The sequence below is a fragment of the Ranitomeya imitator genome, chromosome 5 (assembly GCF_032444005.1).
Source record: "Ranitomeya imitator isolate aRanImi1 chromosome 5, aRanImi1.pri, whole genome shotgun sequence".
Classification (NCBI taxonomy): Eukaryota; Metazoa; Chordata; class Amphibia; order Anura; family Dendrobatidae; genus Ranitomeya; species Ranitomeya imitator.
Window position 1 is genome coordinate 193,619,609 of NC_091286.1, and position 25,593 is coordinate 193,645,201.

Sequence of the window (25,593 nt, forward strand, 5' to 3'; positions counted from 1 at the left end):
AAATTTTGAAAACTTCTTTAATTTTTATCAAAGTATTTCATTTTCCGATTTGTGGGTGTCAAAAAATTTGATATACTCGTGTAATCAATCGCCAATAAGAAAACAATTAAAACAAACGTGATTTTGGCATTTTCTGTAAAAATAAGAGATTTCTAAATATTGGGGTATAGGAAACCCCACATCACCAGTTGCGTAACAAAAACCCCACTTCACCAGTTGAGGGTTAAACATATTTCTAAAATTCTTTGCAACAAAAATGCACATATTCCATAAAATTTCTCAAATTAAGAGGATTTAATTTGGGCTCCTTTGCTAAATTAGTTTATGAATGGGAGACAACGGTAAATGTGTGTTTAAGCAGAGAACATTAATATGTTTTATAGTACAACTGGTCCAGCCACTTATCCTATAATGCTTCAGAAAGGGGATATCTTGCTATGTAATATTATTTTACAATGCATATCTAAAAAAACAAAACAAACAATTAAAAAAGTATTTTTCACATGTGTAACCTGTCCACTGACCCTTGTACATTATAAAATAAATCTTACTATAATAGCTTGCACTGTTCATATCAAATGTTTCTATATCGAGGTTTCCAATATTTCACTGAAAATGTCGAGGGTAAAGCTGTACAAATAAAACTAGAAATCTGCCCAAATCATGACAAATGTATTCATACAAAATCTATATTCAAATTTATTTCTGACCGTGGAAAAAGTAATGCATGGGAGTTTTCATGCAATGCTTTAAAATCTCACATATTGGTATAGTACTCAAATGGAAAAGCGTTTTCTATATTATTCTTAGTGATAGCTTGTTGAGGGTGCATACCTGACATCCGTCATTAAAATTAGAAATTTTATCAATTCTATATATTCATCCAATGTCAACTTATACACAGAATATTCTATATACATTACGGCTATTATGGGGAGGATGGGTAAATAAAACAATACTAAATGGATGGCACATTTTTCAATTTATCTGTTTTATTGAAATATCACACTGTTTGAAATATCTCGAACATCTACACGAAATACAAAATTAAAACAATATAATAATAAATTACCCACCCCTTTCCTGGAAAAAAAAAATACAATGATTGTCAAGGCTAGACATACGTCTAATTATTAAACAAATGTAAAATCACAAACCACACATTTTAAAATGCTAAATAAAAAGCAAAAAACTCTAACTGCCAATACATATTCATTGATTGTCATATCCATATTATTCAATTTACCATTCTTAAATACAATTGTTATAAAAACTTCAAGTACATACACATTGTTCCACTGAATTGTCTTTTTTTCCTCCATTTATATCTATTTTAAATCTTCATTTTCTGATAAAAAAAAAAATAAAATAATGATGCAGCATATATTTTCACTTATTGGAAATGCTCCTCGTGTTAGCAACTCTACATTTCAGGTGTTTATAGCTTCCATAAAAAATAAAATTGACCCTTTAGGATTATTTCAACATGGCTATATTTTTGCCATACTACATCAGTATGGGTAAGAGGGAAAAATATTCTAGGAGTTGACAAAGTTAATCTCTCAAGTGACCATGAAAAACACTTTTTTTTTTTTTTTAGAACTTTGAACCTGAATTTGTATTAGGTCATCTATTGCTTTGTCTTAATTCAAGCATTAAAGTATGCATATATCTTTCTTAATTCTAGAATGATTAGTGAATTAAGTGCCATTCATTTAATATTCTTCCTTTTCAGAATGCACATTTTATATACTTACTAATTAAATACGTAATCTGTAAATATCTGTAAACAAGTGTGTATTTCAGGGAACAAGTGGTGGCTGAAATGAATTTTGAGAAAAAGGTAGAAAATACACGTACAACACTGTGCACTGTGTCATGAGAACATAAAGATGCAATTTTAACAGCATATTTCTTTCAGATAAAATTATGTACAAATAAATTACTATCCTTTAAGTACATAATATTAATGATAGAACTATTCATGCGGCTCTGTTTAAATAGTTAGCAGAGGAAAACTAAAAGCAGCGTTCAAGTTGTTTGACAACACTTCATTAATTTAAGTTATACGAAATGATACATTATAAAGCCAAGTTGAACATTTAACTACCTTCACAATCCTTTTCTTTAAAATAGGTTTGATTTTTATACAAATTATCCTCACAGTTCATGACTTGAGATGTGAAAAATTCGGCTCTTCCTTAAATGGAAGCATGTATACCGTTCTCTTTACAATGAAAGAGAAGGTAGAGGATATATTCAGTTTAGAGGAAAATCTATAGAGTAGCTTTACTGCAGTAGTCAGGTGTACACCATGTATAAAATAATAGAATGTCATTAGACAGTTCCCAGCATTTACTGGCCAATGCATAAACCTCCCCAACGTCGAATAAACTAAATAAATATAATAACTTGATTTTAATACAACATTCAGTGTAGAGACCCATGTTCATTTCATAAAGTGCAACACTGTTACAACCACTACATTTTCAAGTTAAAGAAATGCTTTTCCCATGGGTTCTTATTCTTAAAATGACATGGCTCGATTTAGGTTTGCATAATAAAATTTAGATGTCTCTCTAAATGAAAAATGTTAGGTTGCGTGTAAAAGGGAATATTTAACATCTTGTTAAATACACCGACAGTGCATATGTGTACTCTTCTGCGTGCATACATAACTCTAAACCTGGTACGCATGCATGCATGAACATACATTGCATTCATTTCCACAGTTCTTGTGAACTATCTTCTAAAGTCCAGTCTCTCACCCCGGGCAAGTTCAACGCTTCACTTTTAACAGATAAAGAGTTTACTAGTTCACAGTGAAATTTTCGGATGTGCCTGTACAGGTCTCCAGACTGTGTAAACCTTCTCTCACACCACTTACAAGCATGTGGTTTCTCCCGCGTGTGAACAACAGCATGCCGGCTCAGGTTGTGAGAGTACTGGAAACTTTTGCCACACTGAGTACAGGTGAAAGGCTTTTCCCCAGAATGAGTCCTCTCATGACGCTTCAGAGTGTACATACAAGAAAAAGTCTTACCACAGAGAGAGCAAGTAGGGACATGGACATCATTAGTGGGTTTACTTCGTATCCCGTCTTGTTCTCGAAAGTGGGTACTTAAATGTATTTGAAGGATATGTGGACTTGGAAAAACTTTGTTGCAAAGTGGACACATAAATATTTGCCCCGCAGGATTAAGCATGTTTGAAACAAACGGAAGTAGACTGGTGTCCATGTTGCTTTCTATCTGAACTCTCTCATTATCAGGAGTGATCATTTCATCATCACTTGCCTTGTCATCACGATCCAACTCTCTTAGAACTGAATCTTCTCGTGCAGAACCTAAGTGGATGGACTCATAATGTGTCCTTACATCGTTACTTATGCCTTCTTTCACAGTGCTATGTTCCATATCATAATCAGTAGTATCTATATCATTTTCATCACATGATACTTCTTTTTCTACTTTTACATGAACTAGATTGTTTCTCAGTGTTTCTGCTGAAGAGAAGTAGGAGGTACTCAGTGGTTCAGCTCCCGACACACTGGATTTCACAGACAGGTCCAGAACACAGTCTGAATCTGCTGTGTCCCTTACAGAAGTATTAGACCTGGCAGATAAGGAGCCAGCTGAGCTGCAAGGACTAGGTGCTGTTTTCACAGCGGTTGTGTGCGTTTCAGTTTCTGCGCTAGTTTGAGTAATGCTGGTGGAATCAGAGGACAACCTCAACCACATGTTCTCAGAGTCAGCTGTCAAATCACCTCTACTAGGAAGAATGTTCAATTTTTCAGCCTCACCATCTTCATCATCGCTAGGCAGATCACCCGCCATGTGACTACTACCATCTGAAAGGCTTTCGACTTTATCTGAACAACTTGAAAAGTCTTCCTCTTTTTTTGTGCTGTCTGCTTCTGTTGTAGCTTTTTCTTTCAGTTTCTTTTTACAGACTTTCACAATGTCGTACATGTGGAGATAACTGGCAGCTGCAAGCACATCTTCAATAGGCAGATCTTTAAACTGGAGTTTCCCTTCATACATGAATTCAAGCAGGAGAGCAAAGGCTGGAGCTGTAACAATGTCACTGTTCAAGTTAACAATGTCTCTTTTGTCTAGCTGATCCTTATAAAAGAGGTGGAAATACATGCTGCATGAAGCCAGTACAGCTCTGTGAGCTCGGAAATGGGCATCTCCTACCAGAACAGTAGAATCACACAGAAATCCTTGATCTCTCTGCTCACTCAAACACTGTAGCAAATGTCTGCTATGTTCTGGAAAATCCATACTGTCTTCATAACCTAAACAACAGAAATCTTGCATTAGATGATTCTAATTAGAAGTGCACTATAGGACATTTTCAGTGACTTAACCTTTAAGAAAAATGTGAACATACTGACAGTGTTCATAGCTCTAGAACTGCCATTTTAAAAAGAAAAAATATATATCACAAGTTTCACAGATCAGACTAAAATTTTATGTCTCACTAATGGACATACACTTCACAATAAGCGATAGAACAGAAAGGATGAACAAAAATGTAGAACACAAACCTTATTCAATAGGTATAGAGGGACTATGATGTTTGTTATGAAGTTTGTTCACACTTTAATCAGGCCATGCAGTCACAGTAAACCTAGCGTGCAGCTATTTTAATTATCTATAAATTGTGCCAATACAAAATTACATAAAAAAGTGAAAAAAAATTCAGTAACTACGTATATTTTACAATAACAAAAAAAAAATCTTACGTTATCACTACAAAACAAAAGAATGCAAAGATTAACAAATACAATCACTTTAAGTGCCCTGTAACCCACATCAATCCTAATCCTTAAGAGGGCTAAAAATAAAGATTTGAGGGCAGCTCACAAGGTAGCTGTGATCAAATTAGTAGGCTGAAAGGACAGAGGGACGAAGAAGGAAGCTTATAAACATCTGATCCAGCTGACGGTGGCCATATGGCAGCTGCTGCCCAGATAAAGAGATTAAGAATAGAGGAGTGCGATTACAGCTGTCTGGCCAATTCAAGCAGCTCAAATCTACAAGTTCTAAATTAGTTTACTAGTACATAAACAAGTATGGAGGAGAAAGGCAGAATATACAGTATATTCCTAGAACAGGTAGATGTAGAAATGTAAACAACATAGTCAGGAAGGTGAGTTTTTAAAATAAATAGATAAAAAGGACACATCAAAGATCAGATAGCACACGACCTTAATATAGGCCTGTTTCTTCAGTGTGCCAGACATAAAAAAATATAAAGAAAAAATAAAAAGGATTTGAAGCGCATGAAATCTATGACAACATAATAAACACCCACCATATACTACAAGAAACAAATAATTGCAGCATGTATTCCTTATAAGAGATTCTGAGAAACGGTGTACAGTTTTAACCACACCGACAATGCAGCACGCGCACAATACAACGTACGATCACAAAACAAGTTAATGTTCTAAATAATGGTGAACAGCAGGCTCCAGAGAGAAGCTGCTACCAGGAGGTTTTAGATCAAATAGGCCATGATAAAAAGTAGGAAACAATATATAAAGAAGAAATGATAATCAATATACAACTGCATTTACTGCAAGTCCTACCTTTTTTATACATAGACCCGATGATGTACTCCCTTCTCAAGTGCTGTATGCTGGTTGTATATTGATCGACTCAAGGAAATTAAAAAAAAAAAAAAAAACACGAAGGGAGGAAAAAAAAAACAGACTGACAAACAGATGCAAAGTGGAGAGGATGTTAGAGAGGAATAAGATACCTTTTCCCCACACAGCTCTGCACACACTAACTCCCTGGCTGTGTGTTAGAATAAAAGGCTGAGGGATGGCAAGCTGTCAGCTGCTCTGACATCATGTTCAGATGGAAATGCTACCTCCAGCTGTGCTCCTTTTAATGCCATATGCTGCTCCTCTACACTCCTGCCACCAGCTTTTTCTTAGGAGAACTTTTTTTTCTTCAGTTTCTATAAACAAAAACTTCAAAGTTTCCTCTTCTCTAAACTTTCTTCGCATACCAACTTAACATATGGACTATTATAATTATGGAATTTTCTAACAACTTCACACCATTTTTGATTTCGTGTATTGAAGGTATGAACTCCTACAACATGTTGCTTAAAAAAATAATATGCTGTGTATGTGTGTTAAAATAATGCAAAGCTATACATATATGTACATATTTATATGCACAATAATAAGCAACGCTAACTTACGTTCCTGCTATATCTGTACAGTAAAAAGTTATAGACAGTATAAAAGAGATTTGGATTACATCTTTGTTTTTTTTAGCAAATATTATTTTAAAGTAGAATATTAAAAAAACTCCAACTCCAATTATCCTAGTTATTAACACAGACTTAAGAATGCTCATGGCAAACATATACAGAAAAAGATCAAGATCTTACTGCAAGTGGCTGATGAAATAACACTGCAACCTCGCACTGACACACACACACACGTTCTATTCTGTGCATGCACATAAACACCACACGATAGGTAAGAGAATTACCACCTGGTATTAAAGGGAACCTGTCACCCCCGTTTTTTGAGATTGAGCTATAAATACTGTTAAATAGGGCCTGCGCTGTGTGTTCCTATAGTGTATGTAGTGTACCCCGATTCCCCACCTATGCTGAGAAATAACTTACCAAAGTCGCCGTTTTCGCCTGTCAATCAGGCTGGTCAGGTCGGGAGGGCGTGGTGACATCGCTGGTTCTTCCTCAGCTTTACGTTGGTGGCGTAGTGGTGAACAAGCAGCGCGCGATCTGCGCTGTAATCCCTTGCATCGGTGGGGGCGGCCATCTTCCTGGGGCCGCGCGTGCGCAGATCGAGTGCTCTGCTGCACGGGGCTTCAGGAAAATGGCCGCGGGATGCCGCGCGTGCGCATTAGAGATCGCGGCGACCATTTTCCCAAAGCCGAGATGCAAACTCGGCTTTGGGAAAATGGCCACCGCGATCTCTAATGCGCACGCGCGGCATCCCGCGGCCATTTTCCTGAAGCCCCGTGCAGCAGAGCACTCGATCTGCGCACGCGCGGCCCCAGTAAGATGGCCGCCCCCACCGATGCAAGGGATTACAGCGCAGATCGCGCGCTGCTTGTTCACCACTACGCCACTACGCCACCAACGTAAAGCTGAGGAAGAACCAGCGATGTCACCACGCCCTCCCGACCTGACCAGCCTGATTGACAGGCGAAAACGGCGACTTTGGTAAGTTATTTCTCAGCATAGGTGGGGAATCGGGGTACACTACATACACTATAGGAACACACAGCGCAGGCCCTATTTAACAGTATTTATAGCTCAATCTCAAAAAACGGGGTGACAGGTTCCCTTTGGTAGCTGGAATTGCCATGTTGTTTTACGAGCTATAGGTTTTTAATTTTCTCCTGAAAACAATTGACATAGGTACATTATTAACAAACAGTATTTATTCATAGGCAACAGGATTTCATTGTAGCTTGCTTTCTGTAGCTTATAATTTCACAAGATGAAAACTTAAGTATTAATAATGCAATATTTCGTAAATATTGGCCTAATTATCTCAACTACAAGTCATATTCCAAACAAAGGAAACGTGGAGCATGAAATATGGAGCTTTTCATCAGCCGCTCTTGGAGCCTCCTCTCCAGAGTGCATACTACCTAGAGTAGCTCCAGAGGTGTTGGTGGAAAGCCTTAGGCAAGTAAATCATGTGGTGGCCCCTTCCATTACACCTAGTAATATAGAGCATTATATGATATACCCCCAACGAAGAGATTATAAGGCTGCAAGCCTCTGTAGGGGCTTTTGATCAGGTAAAAGGATGTGGCCAAACTCTTTACCTCGCCCCTGTTCCATGACTAAAAGGTTAGGAACGTAGCTATGCCCACTACCCACCATCAGCTTTACAAGGGCTAGGCTGAGTGCCATTCCCATGCTTCCTGCTCATCAAAATAAAATACTCTATTCATGCAAGCAATTTTTTTTGCTGGAGACCGCCTTTTGGTCCCTGGGAAAAGGGGTGAATTATTTCCATGAGCCAAACTACAACTGTGCTTGTGTATATAGATTTACATTTAAAAAAAAACACTAAACATTTTATAAAATAGAAAATAAGTATTAAAAAAAAATAGGTTTCTTGTTTCAAACTTAGTCCATAATAAAACCATATACCGTATATACTCGAGTATAAGCCGACCCGAGTATAAGCCGACCCCCCTAATTTTGCAACAAAAAACTGGGAAAACTTATTGACTCGAGTATAAGCCTAGTCAAAAATAAAAATAGATACCAATAAAAGTAAAATTAATTGAGACATCAGTAGGTTAAGTGTTTTTAAATATCCATATTGAATCAGGAGCCCCATATAATGCTCCATGCAGTTCATTATGGCCCCATAAGATGCTCCATATTAAAATATGCCTCATATAATGCTCCATACAGTTCTTTATGGCCCCATAAGATGCTCCATATACAAATATGCCCCACATAATGCTCCATGCAGTTCTTTATGGCCCCATATAATGCTCCATGCAGTTCTTTATGGCCCCATAGAATGCTCCATGCAGTTCTTTATGACCCCATATAATGCTCCATGCAGTTCTTTATGGCCCCATATAATGCTCCATGCAGTTCTTTATGGCCCCATAGATGCCCCATATAATGCTATATGCAGTTCTTTATGGCCCCATATAATGCTCCATGCAGTTCTTTATGGCCCCATACAATGCCCCATATAATGCTCCATGCAGTTCTTTATGGCCCCATAGAATGCTCCATGCAGTTCTTTATGGCCCCATAGATGCCCCATATAATGCCATGCAGTTTTTTTCTTTATGGCCCCATATAATGCTCCATGCAATTCTTTATGGCCTCATATAATGCTCCATGCAGTTCGTTATGGCCCCATAGATGCCCCATGCAGTTCTTTATGGCCCCATAGACGCACCATATAATGCTCCATGCAGTTCATTATTGCCCCATATAATGCTCCATGCAGTTCTTTATGGCCCCATAGATGCCCCATATAATGCTCCATGCAGTTCTTTATGGCCCCATATAATGCTCCATGCAGTTCTTTATGGCCCCATAGATGCACAATATAATGCTCCATGCAGTTCTTTATGGCCCCATAGATGTCCCATATAATGCTCCATGAAGTTCTTTATGGCCCCATAGATGCAACATATAATGCTCCATGAAGTTCTTTATGGCCCCATAGATGCAACATATAATGCTCCATGAAGTTCTTTATGGCCCCATAGATGTCCCATATAATGCTCCATGCAATTCTTTATGGCCCCATATAATGCTCCGTGCAATTCTGTATGGCCCCATAGATGCCCCATATAATGCTCCATGCAGTTCTTTATGGCCCCATAGATGCTCCATGCAGTTCTTTATGGCCCCATAGATGCCCCATATAATGCTCCATGCAGTTCATTATGGCCCCATAGATGCCCCATATAATGCTCCATGCAGCTCATTATGGCCCCATAGATCCTCCATATAACATTGTACCCAAGTAATGCTGCTGCTGCACAAAAAAAAAAAATTACATACATACTCACCTGTCGTCGCTGCCCGCTGCTCCTCAGCGTCCCGTCTCTCCGCAGTAACTATTCAGGCAGAGGGCGGCGCGCACAGTAATACGATATCGCGCCCTCTGACCTGAACAGTCAGTGCAGAGGACGTGGAAGACGGAGCATCGGTGGAACGCGGAAAGGTGAATATGAAATACTCACCTGCTCCTGACACGGTCCCTGCAGGTACCACGGTCTCCGGGCGTAGCAGCTTCTTCCTGTAGTGAGTGGTCACATGGTACCGCTCATTACAGTAATGAATATGCGGCTCCACCTCTATGGGAGTGGAGTCCATATTCATTACTTTAATGAGCGGTACCATGTGACTGCTCACTACTTGAAGAAGCTGCCGCGCCCGAAGACCGTAGGACATGCAGGGACAGCGTCAGGAGCAGGTCAGTATTTGACAGTCGTCGCTCCCCCTCACCCACCGACCATGACTCGATTATAAGCAGAAAGGGGCACTTTCAGCCCATTTTTTTGGGCTGAAAATCTCAGCTTATACTCGAGTATATACGGTATGTTTTTTATCTTACAAAAGGTGTAAAAAGATGACAGCCCTGGAGTCTTGGTGCTCGTACTCTCAAGATCGCTAGAAAACATTACCACTTCCCATGATCTTCTAGCTTAGAGGTTTTACTTGTTAAAAGGACTGTCAGCATCAAATGACGGCAGAAATCAGATACAGGCGCTCTGGGCATTATGGAGGCACCAATCATTTGTATACAACTTCCCAGCTGCTTGCTTTCCCGCTATCTCCACCCCATTGATTGACAGCACTGGCTTCATAGAGACAGAGAAGGGTAAAGATAGATGGAAAGGTGGAGTTAAATGATTGGCTCCGACATGAGGCGCTGAGTGCCTGTACCTAGTATAAACAGTCATTCTGTGCTGACAGAGTCCCTCTAAGTGTGAGATCACTAATAAAGAAAATGGAAAATACAAACTAGTAGATGCACAAAATGCAGTTACCAGAAGAACAATATGACAATCAGAATGGCACGAATGCTCTATACAGATTTAGGCCGGGATCACACATGCGAGAAATGAGGCAGAGTCTCCCATGTTAATACCCAGCATTGCCGCCGTCACTCAGGAGCGGAGCGTACGGCTGCATAGCAATACCTGGAGCCGCACGCTCCGCTCCTGAGTGACGGCGGCAATGGCGGTTATTAACATGCGAGACTCGGCCGTATTTCTCACATGTGTGATCCTGGCCTTATGCTGTGAAAAGCTGCAAGTCTACTCCAGATTTCTTTGCAGTGCAAATGGTGAAATCAATGATGAATATTTGCAGCCTAAACTTAAGGTACCGTCACGTTAAGCGACGCTGCAGCGATCTAGACAACGATCCCGATAGCTGCAGCGTCGCTGTGTGGTCGCTGGAGAGCTGTCACACAGACAGCTCTCCAGCGACCAACGATGCCGGTCCCCTGGTAACCAGGGTAAACATCGGGTTACTAAGCGCAGGGCTGCGCTTAGTAACCCGATGTTTACCCTGGTTACCAGCGTAAACGTAAAAAAAAAAAAAAAAAAAACACTACATACTTACATTCCGGTGTCTGTCCCCGGCGCTGTGCTTTCCTGCACTGTCAGCGCCGGCCAGCCGTAAAGCAGAGCGGTGACGTCACCGCTCTGCTTTACGGCTGGCCGGCGCTCACAGCCAGTGCAGGAAAGCACAGCGCCGGGGGACACCGGAATGTAAGTATGTAGTGTTTTTTTTTTTTACGTTTACGCTGGTAACCAGGGTAAACATCGGGTTACTAAGCGCAGCCCTACGCTTAGTAACCCGATGTTTACCCTGGTTACCAGTGAAGACATCGCTGAATCGGCGTCACACACGCCGATTCAGCGATGTCTGCGGGAGTCCAGCGACAAAATAAAGTTCTTGACTTTCTGCTCCGACCAACGATGGCACAGCAGGATCCAGATCGCTGCTGCCTGTCAAAATCAACGATATCGCTAGCCAGGACGCTGCAACGTCACGGATCGCTAGCGATATCGTTCAGTGTGAAGGTACCTTTAGGGTACATGCTTGGGAAATCAAGTCCACAGCACTGCTCAAGATATGTTGCAGAATTTCATAAAATCTCATCCACAGTAAATTTTCCAGATAGAAAATCCATATGAATGTAACAAAAAAAAGCTTATACAGAAGATAAGAATACACAAGTGCCACAAAATGCCCTAAAACTACTAAACTAATAGGCTCGCAGCATAAGCCAAGAGCAAAACCGGGAAAAGTATGAGCAATGACTGTAAAAATAAAATGACAGACAGGAGATTTCAACATTGGTGATGGACAGTCAGTACCATCACAGAACTCTGTAAATAGTGTAGATGGGGCAACATGTTTCTGCAGTGAAGAGACCTCAACAATTGGCTGAGCTCTGCGCGTCTAATGTCATGTTGCACCTCATTCAGTGGCCCGATGCATAGGCAATCCTTTAAGTTAGGACTACACGCCACCTTTGGCCACAACAGCAATCATGCGACCGAAGTTTGCGTAGTGCCGTTGCTACATCACAGAGCTATACAAGTGAACGGGGTTGCATTGCGACACCTACGCTACCCTTAGAGCAACAAGCAAGTCGCAAAGAAAAAAAATAAATAAATAATATCGGACTTGGTTGGATCTTTTGCAACTTGCTTGCTGCGGTAGCTTTGGGATTTTCCAATGTGTCCCTACTGACTTCTATAGCACCTTGATATAGCTGCAGCACGGAGTGAACTTCGGTTGTATGACAGCCCCTAGCCTTATGAGCCAAAATGTCTCCTTAGAGGAAACAACCCTTCTGAGTGTATGCGCAGGTATAGTATCAGAACTTCCAAATCTGCAGCAAAGTATGCACTTTTTACAGGCAGATTTTGAGGCAGACTTGGCCTATTTTGCGGTAAGAATTCTGTGACAGATAGGACATGTGGTACATTATAAATTCTCCAGATGGACACAATCTGTTGCATTTCATACATCCACACAACTGCATTGTACTGTGCTATTTTTTCCATACTAAAAATCTGCAAAAAATATAAACATAAAGTGGTTACATTTATGAAGCTGGATTGGCTATCGATGTGCACATGGTCCAACCTTACATCCAATTTAAAAAAAATACAAAGGGCTAATCACTCAACCACAGAATAGGTCTTATCGCTGGGGGTCCAAGACCGTTTCGCATTACGGCATGGTTGCCAAAAGACGTTTAGATTTGTGAAACTAGGCCATGTTCACATGTTCAGTATTTGGTCAGTATTTTACATCAGCATCTGTAAGCCAAAACCAGGAGTGGGTGAAAAATACAGAAGTGGTGCATATGTTTCTATTATACTTTTCTCAATGTTCCACTCCTGGTTTTGGCTTACAGATACCGATGTCAAATTCAGGCCAAATACTGAGCGTGTGAATGTGGCCATAAAGTGAGTATTTTCTCTTGTCCTTCAGCATTAGTTTCCCAATGTCACTTGATGATTTCATGGTGGGGCTTGCACAGCACATACCTGTAAGGCACAATTTCTAAAGTGACCTGACAGAACAGATGCGCATGATAGAATCCGTTAGATTGTTGGCTAGATGACACTATCACACAAGAAAGCAGAATACTCATTGTAAAGTGTTGGAAATTATGGGCACACTTATGTACAACACATCAACGTGCCTGATCTGTATGTTGGCAGACGAACAGTCCGGAGCCACCAAGCTGTAGACTTCTTCCGAGACCTGTGATGGTTTTCTCTAGTATCTTCCAAGATGTTAGCAACAGAAAGGATATACACAATTTTAGAGGCAATTCATATTTTTGTTTTACTTAAAGGGTTCCTAGGTTATTTTATGTATTTATTTTTAGCTTAAAATAGAACAACCTACAAATCTGATGAGGGCAGAGCAAAGTACTGCAGTGTGCAGGCACCGGGGCCTCTCTGACGTTTCCCGATGCCTGCGCACTGCAGTGCTTTGCTCTGCCCTCAACAAGGCACACAAAGTACGCCTGCGCCGGAGCCGTAGCAAGAAGACACGAAGATGATGTCATCGTAAGAAGATGGGAGGCCCCGGACTGCGATGCCCATTGTACCGGACCGCCCCGAGTATAATCTAACCTCTTTTTCTCATCTTTCAGGATACATCGGGGGCTTATCTACAGCATTACAGAATGCTGTAGATAAGGCTACTTTCACACTTGTGTCGGTACGGTCCGTCGCTAAGCGTCGGCGCGACGTACCGACGCACGTTGTGAAAATTATGCACGACATGGGCAGCGGATGCAGTTTTTTCGACGCATCCGCTGCCCATTCTAAAGTCCGGGGAGGAGGGGGCGGAGTTCTGGCCGCGCATGCGCGGTAGAAAATGGCAGATGCGACGTACGAAAAAACGTTACATTGAATGTTTTTTCGTGCCAACGGTCCGCCAAAACACGACGGATCCAGTGCACGACGGACGCAACGGATGGCCATACGTCGCGATCCGTCGGCAATACAAGTCTATGGGAAAAAAACGCATCCTGAAGGCACATTTGCAGGATCCGTTTTTTTCCCAAAATGACGGATTGCGACGTACGTCACACAACGCAAGTGTGAAAGAAGCCTAAGCCCCTCAGGACGGTGTGCTTACCTCATATACGCGATTTTGGGGGTGACAGAGTCCCTTTAACAATTTTAAATTTTTTGGCTTTGTGATGCACTCAACTTATCTGGCTGAAGTATGAGTTCTGAAGACAGTACCGTATATACTCGTGTATAAGCCGAGATTTTCAGCACATTTTTCTGTGCTAAAAACACCCCCCTTGGCTTATACACACGCCATTGTCCAGAAAGCCAGCAGGGCAGGGGGAGGGGAGCGGTGGAGCAGCGTCAGGAGCCGACAGCTGTGACATCATACTCTCCCTCCTCGCCTCCTCTCTGTTGTCCAGGTGCGGCAGCGCTTCCTGTGCTGAGCGGTCACGTGGTACTGCTCATTAAGGTAATGAATATGCACGCGTCTCCACTCCCATAGGCGTGGAGCGCATATTACCTTAATGAATGGTACCACGTGACCGCTCAGCACAGGAAGAGCTGCCGCATTGGGACAACGGAGATGCAGGGACGTGCAGTGACGGAACGAGGAGGGTGAGTATGACGGGGGAAGACGGACTGGGGAGCCGAGCCATGCATACAAGGATGGGATGGTGGAGCCGAGCCATGCATACAAGGATGGGACAGGGGGGGCAGAGATGCATACGAGGATGGGACGGGGGAGCCGAGAAATGCATACAAGATGGGACAGGAGGAGGAGCCATGCATACAAGGATGGGACGGTGGAGCCGAGCCATGCATACAAGGATGGGACGGGGGAGCCGAGCCATGCATACAAGGATGGGACTGGGGGGCCAAGCCATGCATACAAGGATGGGACGGGGGAGCCGAGCCATGCATACAAGGATGGGACGGGGGAGCCGAGAAATGCATACAAGATGGGACGGGAGGGGGAGCCATGCATACAAGATGTAACGGGAGGGGAGGGGGAGCCATGCATACAAGGAATGGACCGGGGGAGCCATGCATACAACAGGGGGAGTCAAACTGAGCAAAACAGGACGGGGGGAGCCACACATAGCAGGACAAAAATGAGGGGACAATACATACCTGGCTTATACTTGAGTCAAAGTCAATAAGCTTACCTAGTTTTCAGTGGCAAAAATCGGCTTATACTCGGGTCGGTTTATACTCGAGCATATACAGTAATAAAAATATACGGTAATTACCTCCACAGATAACCATATCTTTTACATCCCTGAGAAGTTTGTGAACTCCATGAACTGGACTTGTTTTTCAAATGCAGCCCGCAAGTAATCACAGTAAGAGATTGGCAATTTGTAGCCAAAGACAAAATGTTGAAGTCTTTACTCAAAAATGACTTGAGGAACATGGTAATGCTGCATTGTATTAGGGAGCGGCATTCTAAGGGTCCCCTGGCATTAAAGCCCCTCTCCACCTTTTTTTTCAGGGTTGGAGTGGCATCACTAATCCACATTTCCTGCCCCTAGTAATATACTGACCAGCCACTGTTTTCCACTCTTCCCGGCGCAGCTCCAGCCCCAATCCGCCTTCTTGTGACCATAGTTCCTGACTTATCGGAAGTTAGAGGTGACTATTACAAGCTCTCAGTGTAAGTCTATGAGAACGTCGTTCTCTCTCCCATACATTTACATTGAGATGTCACCTCAGGCTCACCCTGCAAACACTGGAGCCACCCGACAGGTCACAAACTGCAGAAGACTGACTGGATCAGCACCGATAATAGATGAAGACGGTGTCTGGCAGCTATAATACTAGAGCCAAGGAACTTACATTAGTGACACCTCTACAGTGGTGAAATTTTAAAAAATGCAGGCGTGGTGCTTTAGGAAATACTGTTACGATGTAGTGGTGTATCGATTTGCAACTATGTTTAGGTAGGTGGTACATGTCAAAGTACCTTCCATGTGAATGCCAACAGAACATTGCGCAGTTCACCTAATCCATAAATGTGTCATGTCTTCCTCATGTACGTAGTACCCAGTTATTTACGGGATGTAAGTCAAAATGCAATTCCTGAGACCAGGCCACCTTCTTCCACAGGTCAGGTACCCACTGTAGGCACTTTTTAGCAAGTAACAGGGGTTTGCATGGGCAGTCTGACTGGCCAGTGCCTACACAGAAAGACGTGATGCACTATGCGTTCTCACAGTCTATTAAAGGCAGCATCAACCTTTCCAGCAATCTGCGCCACAGTAGATCTTCTGTAGTATTGGAAGAACTGACTAGATTTAGCTCTCCATGTGCATCAATGCGCTGTGGGTGCACAATCCTCTGTTACAGCCATATGGTAGGAACTAACACTACATATCTGAAACACACAAGGCTACGCTCCCATGATGAATATGTTTTTTCAATGGACATTTTCTGCACCTATTATGCAAATTAGCTTACTGGCATTTTTTTCCCTGCGTTTTATCACACATTTCACACTGCTGTTTTGCCTCTTTTTTGTCTTTTCATATTTTAAATAAAACTACATTGTTTTTGTTGCCTCCTGGTATTTGGGTGATAACACTTTATTGATATAGTCATGTGCGGATCACATGCCTTTTTAGTGCATTTCTGCTGTATTTACATTCAGATATTTCACATCTAATGGAATTCTATAGGGAAAAATCCGCACATAAAACTCTGCGTACCCGCAACAGAAGTTGACATATTGTTGATTTTAAACATGCACAGTAGGTCAGTTTACGCTGAGAGAAAAAAAAAGCACAGTGGGTATGAAATGTCTATAAACCCCATCCACTTTTCAGTAAATGTTAGGGTATGTGTCCACATTCAGGATTACATCAGGATTTGGTCAGGATTTTATGCAGGTAAAATCCTGACCAAATCTGCACCTGAGGTCACTGGCAGGTCACTTGCGTTGTTCTTGCGTTGTTTCTGCAATGTAAGGACATGCTGCGTTCTTAAAAGACGCGCCGCATGTGCGTTTCCACAGGTATGTCGCATGCGTCTTTTAATGCAGAGTGGAGACGGGATTTCATGAAATCCCCTCCGCTATGCTGTAACATCTGGACGCTGTGTTTTTGACGCTGCGGCTCAACGCAGCGTAAAAAAAACAGCGTTTCCTGAACGTGGAAACATACCCTAAGACGCTGCATCAGAAACTCATTGTGGGAACTTGACCTTAAATATGCTCTGGCAGTGACGTCTCATTTTTCCCAGCTTCCAAGGGTATTTGCACACGACATCTTAGCTTACAGCATACCGGCATAGTTTTTGAGCAAAAGACGCTTTAGGAAAAGACTGTCGGTATTTCCTTGTAAAGCCTTTTTTTGTGATGGCTTTGTCGCTGGCGTCTTTTTTAGAATTGTATGTATAAAATACTCACCTTCCAACCGGTAGCCACCTGAAGAATGGTCAGGGCACTTCTTTTAGCCGTACAGAAAGTCGTTTTGAGATTGATGTGCATATTGTTAATGGGAACCTGTCACCCCCCCGGGCCTATTAAGGTAAAAGAGTTACCTTCAGCAGCACTAAGGCTGCATTCTGTGAAGGTGGCTCTTATGTTTCTGGTCTCGCGAGACTTTGGCGCTATCTTCAATGGAGCACGGTGACCCGATCCACTGTGCAAGCGCCAGATTCCCATCCCCGCAGTGTGAATACACTGTGTGCAGCATTATTAGGCAAGTTGTATTTTGATCACATGATGTTGTCCTACTCCAAGCTGTTCAGGCTTGAGAGCCAACTACAAGTTAAGTAAATCAGGTGATGTGCATCTCTGTAATGAGGAGGGGTGTTGTCTAATGACATCAAAACCCTATATCAGGTGTGCTTAATTAGTAGGCAACTTCCTTTCGTTTGAAAAAAATGGGTCAGAAGAGAGATTTGACGGGCTCTGAAAAGTCCAAAATTGTGAGATGTCTTGCAGAGGGATGCAGCAGTCTTGAAATTGCCAAACTTTTGAAGCGTGATCACCGAACAATCAAGCGTTTCATGGCAAATAGCCAACAGGGTCGCAAGAAGCGTGTTGGGCAAAAAAGGGCACAAAATAACTGCCCATGAATTGAGGAAAATCAAGTGTGAAGCTTCCAAGATGCCATTTGCCACATTTCAGAGCTGCAACGTTACTGGAATAACAAATAGCACAAGGTGTGCAATACTCAAGGACATGGCCAAGTTAAGGAAGGCTGAAAAACGACCACCTTTGAACAAGAAATATGAAACGTCAAGACTGGTCTAAGAAATATCTTAAGACTGACTTTTCAAAGGTTTGATGGACTGATGAAATGAGAGTGACTCTTGATGAGCCAGAGGCTGGATCAGTAAAGGACAGAGGGCTCCACTCCGACTCAGACGCCAGCAAGGTGGAGGTGGGGTACTGGTATGGGCTGGTATCATCAAAGATGAACTTGTGGGACCTTTTCGGGCTGAGGATGGAGTGAAGCTCAACTCCCAGACCTACTGCCAGTTTCTGGAAGACAACTTCTTCAAGCAGTGGTACAGGAAGAAGTCGGTATTGTTCAAGAAAAACATGATTTTCATGAAGGACAATGCTCCATCACATGCCTCCAACTACTCCACAGCGTGGCTGTCCAGTACACGTCTCAAAGAAGAAAAAATAATGGCATGGCCCCCTTGTTCACCTGATCTGAACCCCATAAAGATCCTGTGGTCCCTCATAAAATGTGGGATCTACAGGGAGGGAAAACAGTCCACCTCTCGGAACAGTGTCTGGGAGGCTGTGGTGACTGCTGCATGCAATCTTGGTCGTAAACAGATCAAGCAACTGACAGAATCTATGGATGGAAGGCTGCTGAGTGTCATCATAAAGAAAGGTGGGCTATATTGGTCACAAATTTTGGGGGGTTTTGTTTTTGCATGTCAGAAATGTTTATTTCTAAATTATGTGCAGTTATATTGGTTTACCTGGTGAAAATAAACAAGTGAGATGGGAATATATTTGGTTTTTATTAAGTTGCCTAATAATTCTGCACAGTAATAGTTACCTGCACAAACAGATATCCTCCTAAGATAGCCAAATCTAAAAAAAACCACTCCAACTTCCAAAAATATTAAGCTTTGATATTTGAGTCTTTTGGGTTGACTGAGAACATAGTTGTTGATCAATAAGAAAATTAATCCTCTAAAATACAACTTGCCTCATAATTCTGCACACAGTGTACACCATAACACACTTTGGGGCGGGATCTGGGGCCTTGGCAACATGAAGGCGCCGGTGATGTCACGACAGAGAGGAGGCGGCACCTGCAGGACACAGGGGGATGATTGACCTCTCGGAGGCGGTTGACACCAGGGGAGAAGACATACCTCTGGGACTCAATAGAAATGTATAAAAGTGATTATTTCAATAGTTCTAATAAAATTTGTTATATATTACTGAGCAGGTGATGTTATTTAGAGACTATAGAAATCTCATACACATACAGGTGACACGGCCCCCACTGATCTGGATCAGCTAAGGCTCTGCTCACAATTCCATCATATGTGATGGGGTGAATAGCTCAGCATGTCGTGCTATCCTTACCGTCCAAACGAGCAACACTGTGGCAAATTCCAATGGATCCCATTATAAAATAATGAGAGTCATGGTATCCGTCATGTGATGGATCCGGCACTCTAGCATTTTCATTTTTCTGCTCCTATGACAGAAAAATAAAATGAAAACCTTGACAGATGTGTGAACAGAGTCTTAAACAAGTGTATAAAAGAAGCCACTGATCAACTGCAGTATGGGTTAACTAAAAACTGTAAATATATACATCACTGGAAAAAAGACAAAACAAGTATTTACTAAAACATAGAAGTTCCCATAGGATGGGTCTGAATACAAGTGAGCACATGTGACTGCGACAGCCAGTGCCAGAAGAGGAAACCAATGGGCAACACAGGCCGAGGCTCACCAAACACCGCGGTGGTCCAGTGAGTGTACTGAAGACCACCAGGTCATAGGAACCTGAATAAAATGACACCTAGATATCTGTGCTTTGATGTCTTATTCCAGAGAAATCCATGTGTTTCTTATATGTAAATGAGCTGTTAAGATCTATGGACAATGATCTGCATGAGAATCCAGAACTTATTGTTATGAAAGCAGACGTTACGAAGTGTGAGACATATAGATCAGGAGAGTGGACTGTCAGTCATTACATGTCTCACACTGGTAATACCTTCTTTCATTTACAATAAGCTCTGGAGGCAGATTCTCATAAGATCTATGGGCCGGACACTGATCTCAACAGCTCATTTACATATAGGAAGATTATGGATTTCTCTGGAATAAGATATGGGATCGCAGATAGTAAAGTATCAGTGTAGTCAGCTTCCCATGACCTACATGACCACACAGATGCTCAGGAGGGGGGCTCCTACTGACAGATTCCCTTTAACCCCTTTCTGACCTCGGACGGGATAGTACGTCCAAGATCAGATCCCCTGCTTTGATGCAGGGCTCCGCGGTGAGCCCGCACCAAAGCCGGGACATGTCAGCTGTTTTGAACAGCTGACATGTGCCCGTAATAGGCGCGGGCAGAATCGCGATCTGCCCGCACCTATTAACTAGTTAAATGCCGCTGTCAAACGCAGACAGCGGCATTTAACTACCGCTTCCGGCCGGGCGGCCGGAAATAACGTCATCGCCGACCCCCGTCACATGATCGGGGTCGGCGATGCGTCTCCATTGTAACCATAGAGGTCCTTGAGACCTCTATGGTTACTGATCGCCGGTGGCTGTGAGCGCCACCCTGTGGTCGGCGCTCACAGCACACCTCCATTTCTGCTACATAGCAGCGATCAGCAGATCGCTGCTATGTAGCAGAGCCGATCGCGTTGTGCCTGCTTCTAGCCTCCCATGGAGGCTATTGAAGCATGGCAAAAGTAAAAAAAAAAAGTTGAAAAAAATGTTAAAAAAATAAAAAAAAATATAAAAGTTTAAATCACCCCCCTTTCGCCCCAATCAAAATAAATCAATAAAAAAAATATAAAATCCATACCATATTTGGTATCGCCGCGCTCAGAATCCCCCGATCTATCAACTAAAAAAAAGCATTAACCTGATCGCTAAACAACGTAGCGGGGAAAAAATTTGAAACGCCAGAATTACGGTTTTTTTTGGTCGCCGCGACATTGCATTAAAATGCAATAACGGGCGCTCGAAAGAACGTATCTGCACCAAAATGCGATTAAAAACGTCATCTCGGCACGCAAAAAATAAGCCCTCAACTGACCCCAGATCATGAAAAATGGAGACGCTACGGGTATCAGAAAATGGCGCAATTTTTTTTTTTTTTTTTAGCAAAGTTTGGAATTTTTTTTCACCACTTGGGTAAAAAATAACCTAGTCATGTTAGGTGTCTATGAACTCGTAATGACCTGGAGAATCATAATGGCAGGTTAGTTTTAGCATTTAGTGAACCTAGCAAAAAAGCCAAACAAAAAACAAGTGTGGGACTGCACTTTTTTTTGCAATTTCACCATCCCGCAAAAAATAAGCCCTCACATGGCCAAATTGACGGAAAAATAAAAAAGTTATGGCTCTGGGAAGGAGGGGAGCGAAAAACGAACACGGAAAAAACAAAAAATCCCAAGGTCATGAAGGGGTTAACAATTATTACACACCTCCTTTCATGGGAACACTCATTAGGAGCATGCTGCCCGAACCAAGACCAGTACAAATGCCCCCAGGTACGTTACACTAAACCGCTGCAGAACCGCTTAGGCTACGTTCACATTGTTAAATATATGTTAAATATAGGGGCGCCCGACGCAAACACGCAAACCGCTAATGTGAACGTAGCCTTACCAAGTCACCAGGGAACTATAGGGCAGCAGCTCCACTCCAGCTGGTAGACGGTGCCCATGTGTTTGTAGGCAGAGGGGCTGCAGCACATCAGGCAGGTGTCACTACATCATAATATGAAACCCAGCAGAGTAACCATCCCTGCACCCCCCGGCCCAGGCAGTCTGCTGGCAGGTTCCCCTGATCTCAGCTCCTGCCTCCTCCGGGGAAGCTAAACTTGTAGCGCTGCTACCGGGGAGACTTCTGGAGCAAGGGGGGCAGTAATGGCGGCTGCTATGCGGGAGGACAGACAGACACGAGCGACCTTGTGAGGAGGCGCAGCGTGTGACCACATAGGATGGAGCATGAACGGCCACCAGGACAAAAGCACCAGGGTCCGCACACACCGGGGGGCTCCGGCCCCTCACCTCCCGGGAACAGTGGCGGACACAGCTCGTCCTTGCCCCGGCCGGCAGCACTGAGCAGCCCTCCATTGCCCCAGCCTTACTCTGCAGAATGCCGGCCACTGCTTGTCCAGTGACCGCCGGATCTTCCGCTACTCCCCGCTTGTTCCGAGCGTTGTGCTCAGCGCTCCATTACTAACGTCTCCCCAGCGCACAGAGCCGGGGCGGCACACATCAGCCTGGCGCCTATTAGGCGGGCCAGGTGCCAGGAAAGGTGGCGAGCAGGAAAGGATGGCAGAGGCTGGCAAATTACCGCGCTTGCGCGAGAGTTCACTGGGGTAGAGGCGGGGTATCGTCCGCGTCGTTCTGTGGTATGTCCGCTGGCGTGTGTGTGCTGCGGTCAGCTGTGTGTACTGTCCTGTGTGTGCTGCGGTCAGCTGTGTGTACTGTCCTGTGTGTGCTGCGGTCAGCTGTGTGTACTGTGCTGTGTGTGCTGCGGTCAGCTGTGTGTGTGCTGTCCTGTGTGTGCTGCGGTCAGCTGTGTGTACTGTGCTGTGTGTGCTGCGGTCAGCTGTGTGTACTGTGCTGTGTGTGCTGCGGTCAGCTGTGTGTACTGTCCTGTGTGTGCTGCGGTCAGCTGTGTGTACTGTCCTGTGTGTGCTGCGGTCAGCTGTGTGTACTGTGCTGTGTGTGCTGCGGTCAGCTGTGTGTGTACTGTGCTGTGTGTGCTGCGGTCAGCTGTGTGTACTGTCCTGTGTGTGCTGCGGTCAGCTCTGTGTACTGTCCTGTGTGTGCTGCGGTCAGCTGTGTGTACTGTGCTGTGTGTGCTGCGGTCAGCTGTGTGTACTGTCCTGTGTGTGCTGCGGTCAGCTCTGTGTACTGTCCTGTGTGTGCTGCGGTCAGCTGTGTGTACTGTCCTGTGTGTGCTGCGGTCAGCTGTGTGTACTGTCCTGTGTGTGCTGCGGTCAGCTGTGTGTACTGTGCTGTGTGTGCTGCGGTCAGCTGTGTGTACTGTGCTGTGTGTGCTGCGGTCAGCTCTGTGTACTGTCCTGTGTGTGCTGCGGTCAGCTGTGTGTACTGTGCTGTGTGTGCTGCGGTCAGCTGTGTGTGTACTGTGCTGTGTGTGCTGCGGTCAGCTGTGTGTACTGTCCTGTGTGTGCTGCGGTCAGCTCTGTGTACTGTCCTGTGTGTGCTGCGGTCAGCTGTGTGTACTGTGCTGTGTGTGCTGCGGTCAGCTGTGTGTGTACTGTGCTGTGTGTGCTGCGGTCAGCTGTGTGTGTACTGTCCTGTGTGTGCTGCGGTCAGCTGTGTGTACTGTGCTGTGTGTGCTGCGGTCAGCTGTGTGTACTGTGCTGTGTGTGCTGCGGTCAGCTGTGTGTACTGTGCTGTGTGTGCTGCGGTCAGCTGTGTGTACTGTGCTGTGTGTGCTGCGGTCAGCTGTGTGTACTGTCCTGTGTGTGCTGCGGTCAGCTGTGTGTACTGTGCTGTGTGTGCTGCGGTCAGCTGTGTGTACTGTGCTGTGTGTGCTGCGGTCAGCTGTGTGTACTGTGCTGTGTGTGCTGCGGTCAGCTGTGTGTACTGTGCTGTGTGTGCTGCGGTCAGCTGTGTGTACTGTGCTGTGTGTGCTGCGGTCAGCTGTGTGTACTGTGCTGTGTGTGCTGCGGTCAGCTGTGTGTACTGTGCTGTGTGTGCTGCGGTCAGCTGTGTGTACTGTCCTGTGTGTGCTGCGGTCAGCTGTGTGTACTGTGCCTGTGTGTGCTGCGGTCAGCTGTGTGTACTGTGCTGTGTGTGCTGCGGTCAGCTGTGTGTACTGTGCTGTGTGTGCTGCGGTCAGCTGTGTGTACTGTGCTGTGTGTGCTGCGGTCAGCTGTGTGTACTGTGCTGTGTGTGCTGCGGTCAGCTGTGTGTACTGTGCTGTGTGTGCTGCGGTCAGCTGTGTGTACTGTGCTGTGTGTGCTGCGGTCAGCTGTGTGTACTGTGCTGTGTGTGCTGCGGTCAGCTGTGTGTACTGTCCTGTGTGTGCTGCGGTCAGCTGTGTGTACTGTCCTGTGTGTGCTGCGGTCAGCTGTGTGTACTGTCCTGTGTGTGCTGCGGTCAGCTGTGTGTACTGTCCTGTGTGTGCTGCGGTCAGCTGTGTGTACTGTCCTGTGTGTGCTGCGGTCAGCTGTGTGTACTGTGCTGTGTGTGCTGCGGTCAGCTGTGTGTACTGTCCTGTGTGTGCTGCGGTCAGCTGTGTGTACTGTCCTGTGTGTGCTGCGGTCAGCTCTGTGTGTACTGTCCTGTGTGTGCTGCGGTCAGCTGTGTGTACTGTCCTGTGTGTGCTGCGGTCAGCTCTGTGTGTACTGTCCTGTGTGTGCTGCGGTCAGCTGTGTGTACTGTGCCTGTGTGTGCTGCGGTCAGCTCTGTGTACTGTCCTGTGTGTGCTGCGGTCAGCTCTGTGTACTGTCCTGTGTGTGCTGCGGTCAGCTGTGTGTACTGTGCTGTGTGTGCTGCGGTCAGCTGTGTGTACTGTCCTGTGTGTGCTGCGGTCAGCTCTGTGTACTGTCCTGTGTGTGCTGCGGTCAGCTGTGTGTACTGTGCTGTGTGTGCTGCGGTCAGCTGTGTGTGTACTGTCCTGTGTGTGCTGCGGTCAGCTGTGTGTACTGTCCTGTGTGTGCTGCGGTCAGCTGTGTGTACTGTCCTGTGTGTGCTGCGGTCAGCTCTGTGTGTACTGTCCTGTGTGTGCTGCGGTCAGCTGTGTGTACTGTCCTGTGTGTGCTGCGGTCAGCTGTGTGTACTGTCCTGTGTGTGCTGCGGTCAGCTGTGTGTACTGTCCTGTGTGTGCTGCGGTCAGCTGTGTGTACTGTGCTGTGTGTGCTGCGGTCAGCTGTGTGTACTGTCCTGTGTGTGCTGCGGTCAGCTCTGTGTACTGTCCTGTGTGTGCTGCGGTCAGCTCTGTGTACTGTCCTGTGTGTGCTGCGGTCAGCTGTGTGTACTGTGCTGTGTGTGCTGCGGTCAGCTGTGTGTGTACTGTCCTGTGTGTGCTGCGGTCAGCTGTGTGTACTGTCCTGTGTGTGCTGCGGTCAGCTGTGTGTACTGTCCTGTGTGTGCTGCGGTCAGCTCTGTGTGTACTGTCCTGTGTGTGCTGCGGTCAGCTCTGTGTACTGTCCTGTGTGTGCTGCGGTCAGCTGTGTGTACTGTCCTGTGTGTGCTGCGGTCAGCTGTGTGTACTGTCCTGTGTGTGCTGCGGTCAGCTGTGTGTACTGTGCTGTGTGTGCTGCGGTCAGCTGTGTGTACTGTGCTGTGTGTGCTGCGGTCAGCTGTGTGTACTGTGCTGCGG

General features: G+C 44.6%; 1 protein-coding gene across 4 annotated transcripts; it reads right to left on the minus strand.

The window, feature by feature from the left end:
- Nucleotides 1–682: 682 nt before the first annotated feature.
- Nucleotides 683–22,567, minus strand: ZBTB18 (zinc finger and BTB domain containing 18). 4 transcript variants are annotated; one of them, XM_069769458.1, is made up of 3 exons: nt 22,379–22,505; nt 19,621–19,735; nt 971–4,300 (listed from the first exon to the last, which is right to left on the minus strand). In XM_069769458.1, the coding sequence occupies exons 2-3, from the start codon at nt 19,661–19,663 to the stop codon at nt 2,721–2,723; spliced, it is 1,623 nt and encodes a 540-aa protein (XP_069625559.1). In that variant the 5' UTR covers nt 19,664–19,735; nt 22,379–22,505; the 3' UTR covers nt 971–2,720. The 4 variants fall into 4 exon arrangements, with proteins under 4 accessions (XP_069625560.1, XP_069625559.1, XP_069625561.1 ...); XM_069769459.1 differs by lacking the exons at nt 19,621–19,735; nt 22,379–22,505 and adding an exon at nt 5,600–5,824 and having other exon boundaries at nt 683–4,300; XM_069769460.1 differs by lacking the exon at nt 19,621–19,735 and having other exon boundaries at nt 22,379–22,567.
- Nucleotides 22,568–25,593: the final 3,026 nt, after the last annotated feature.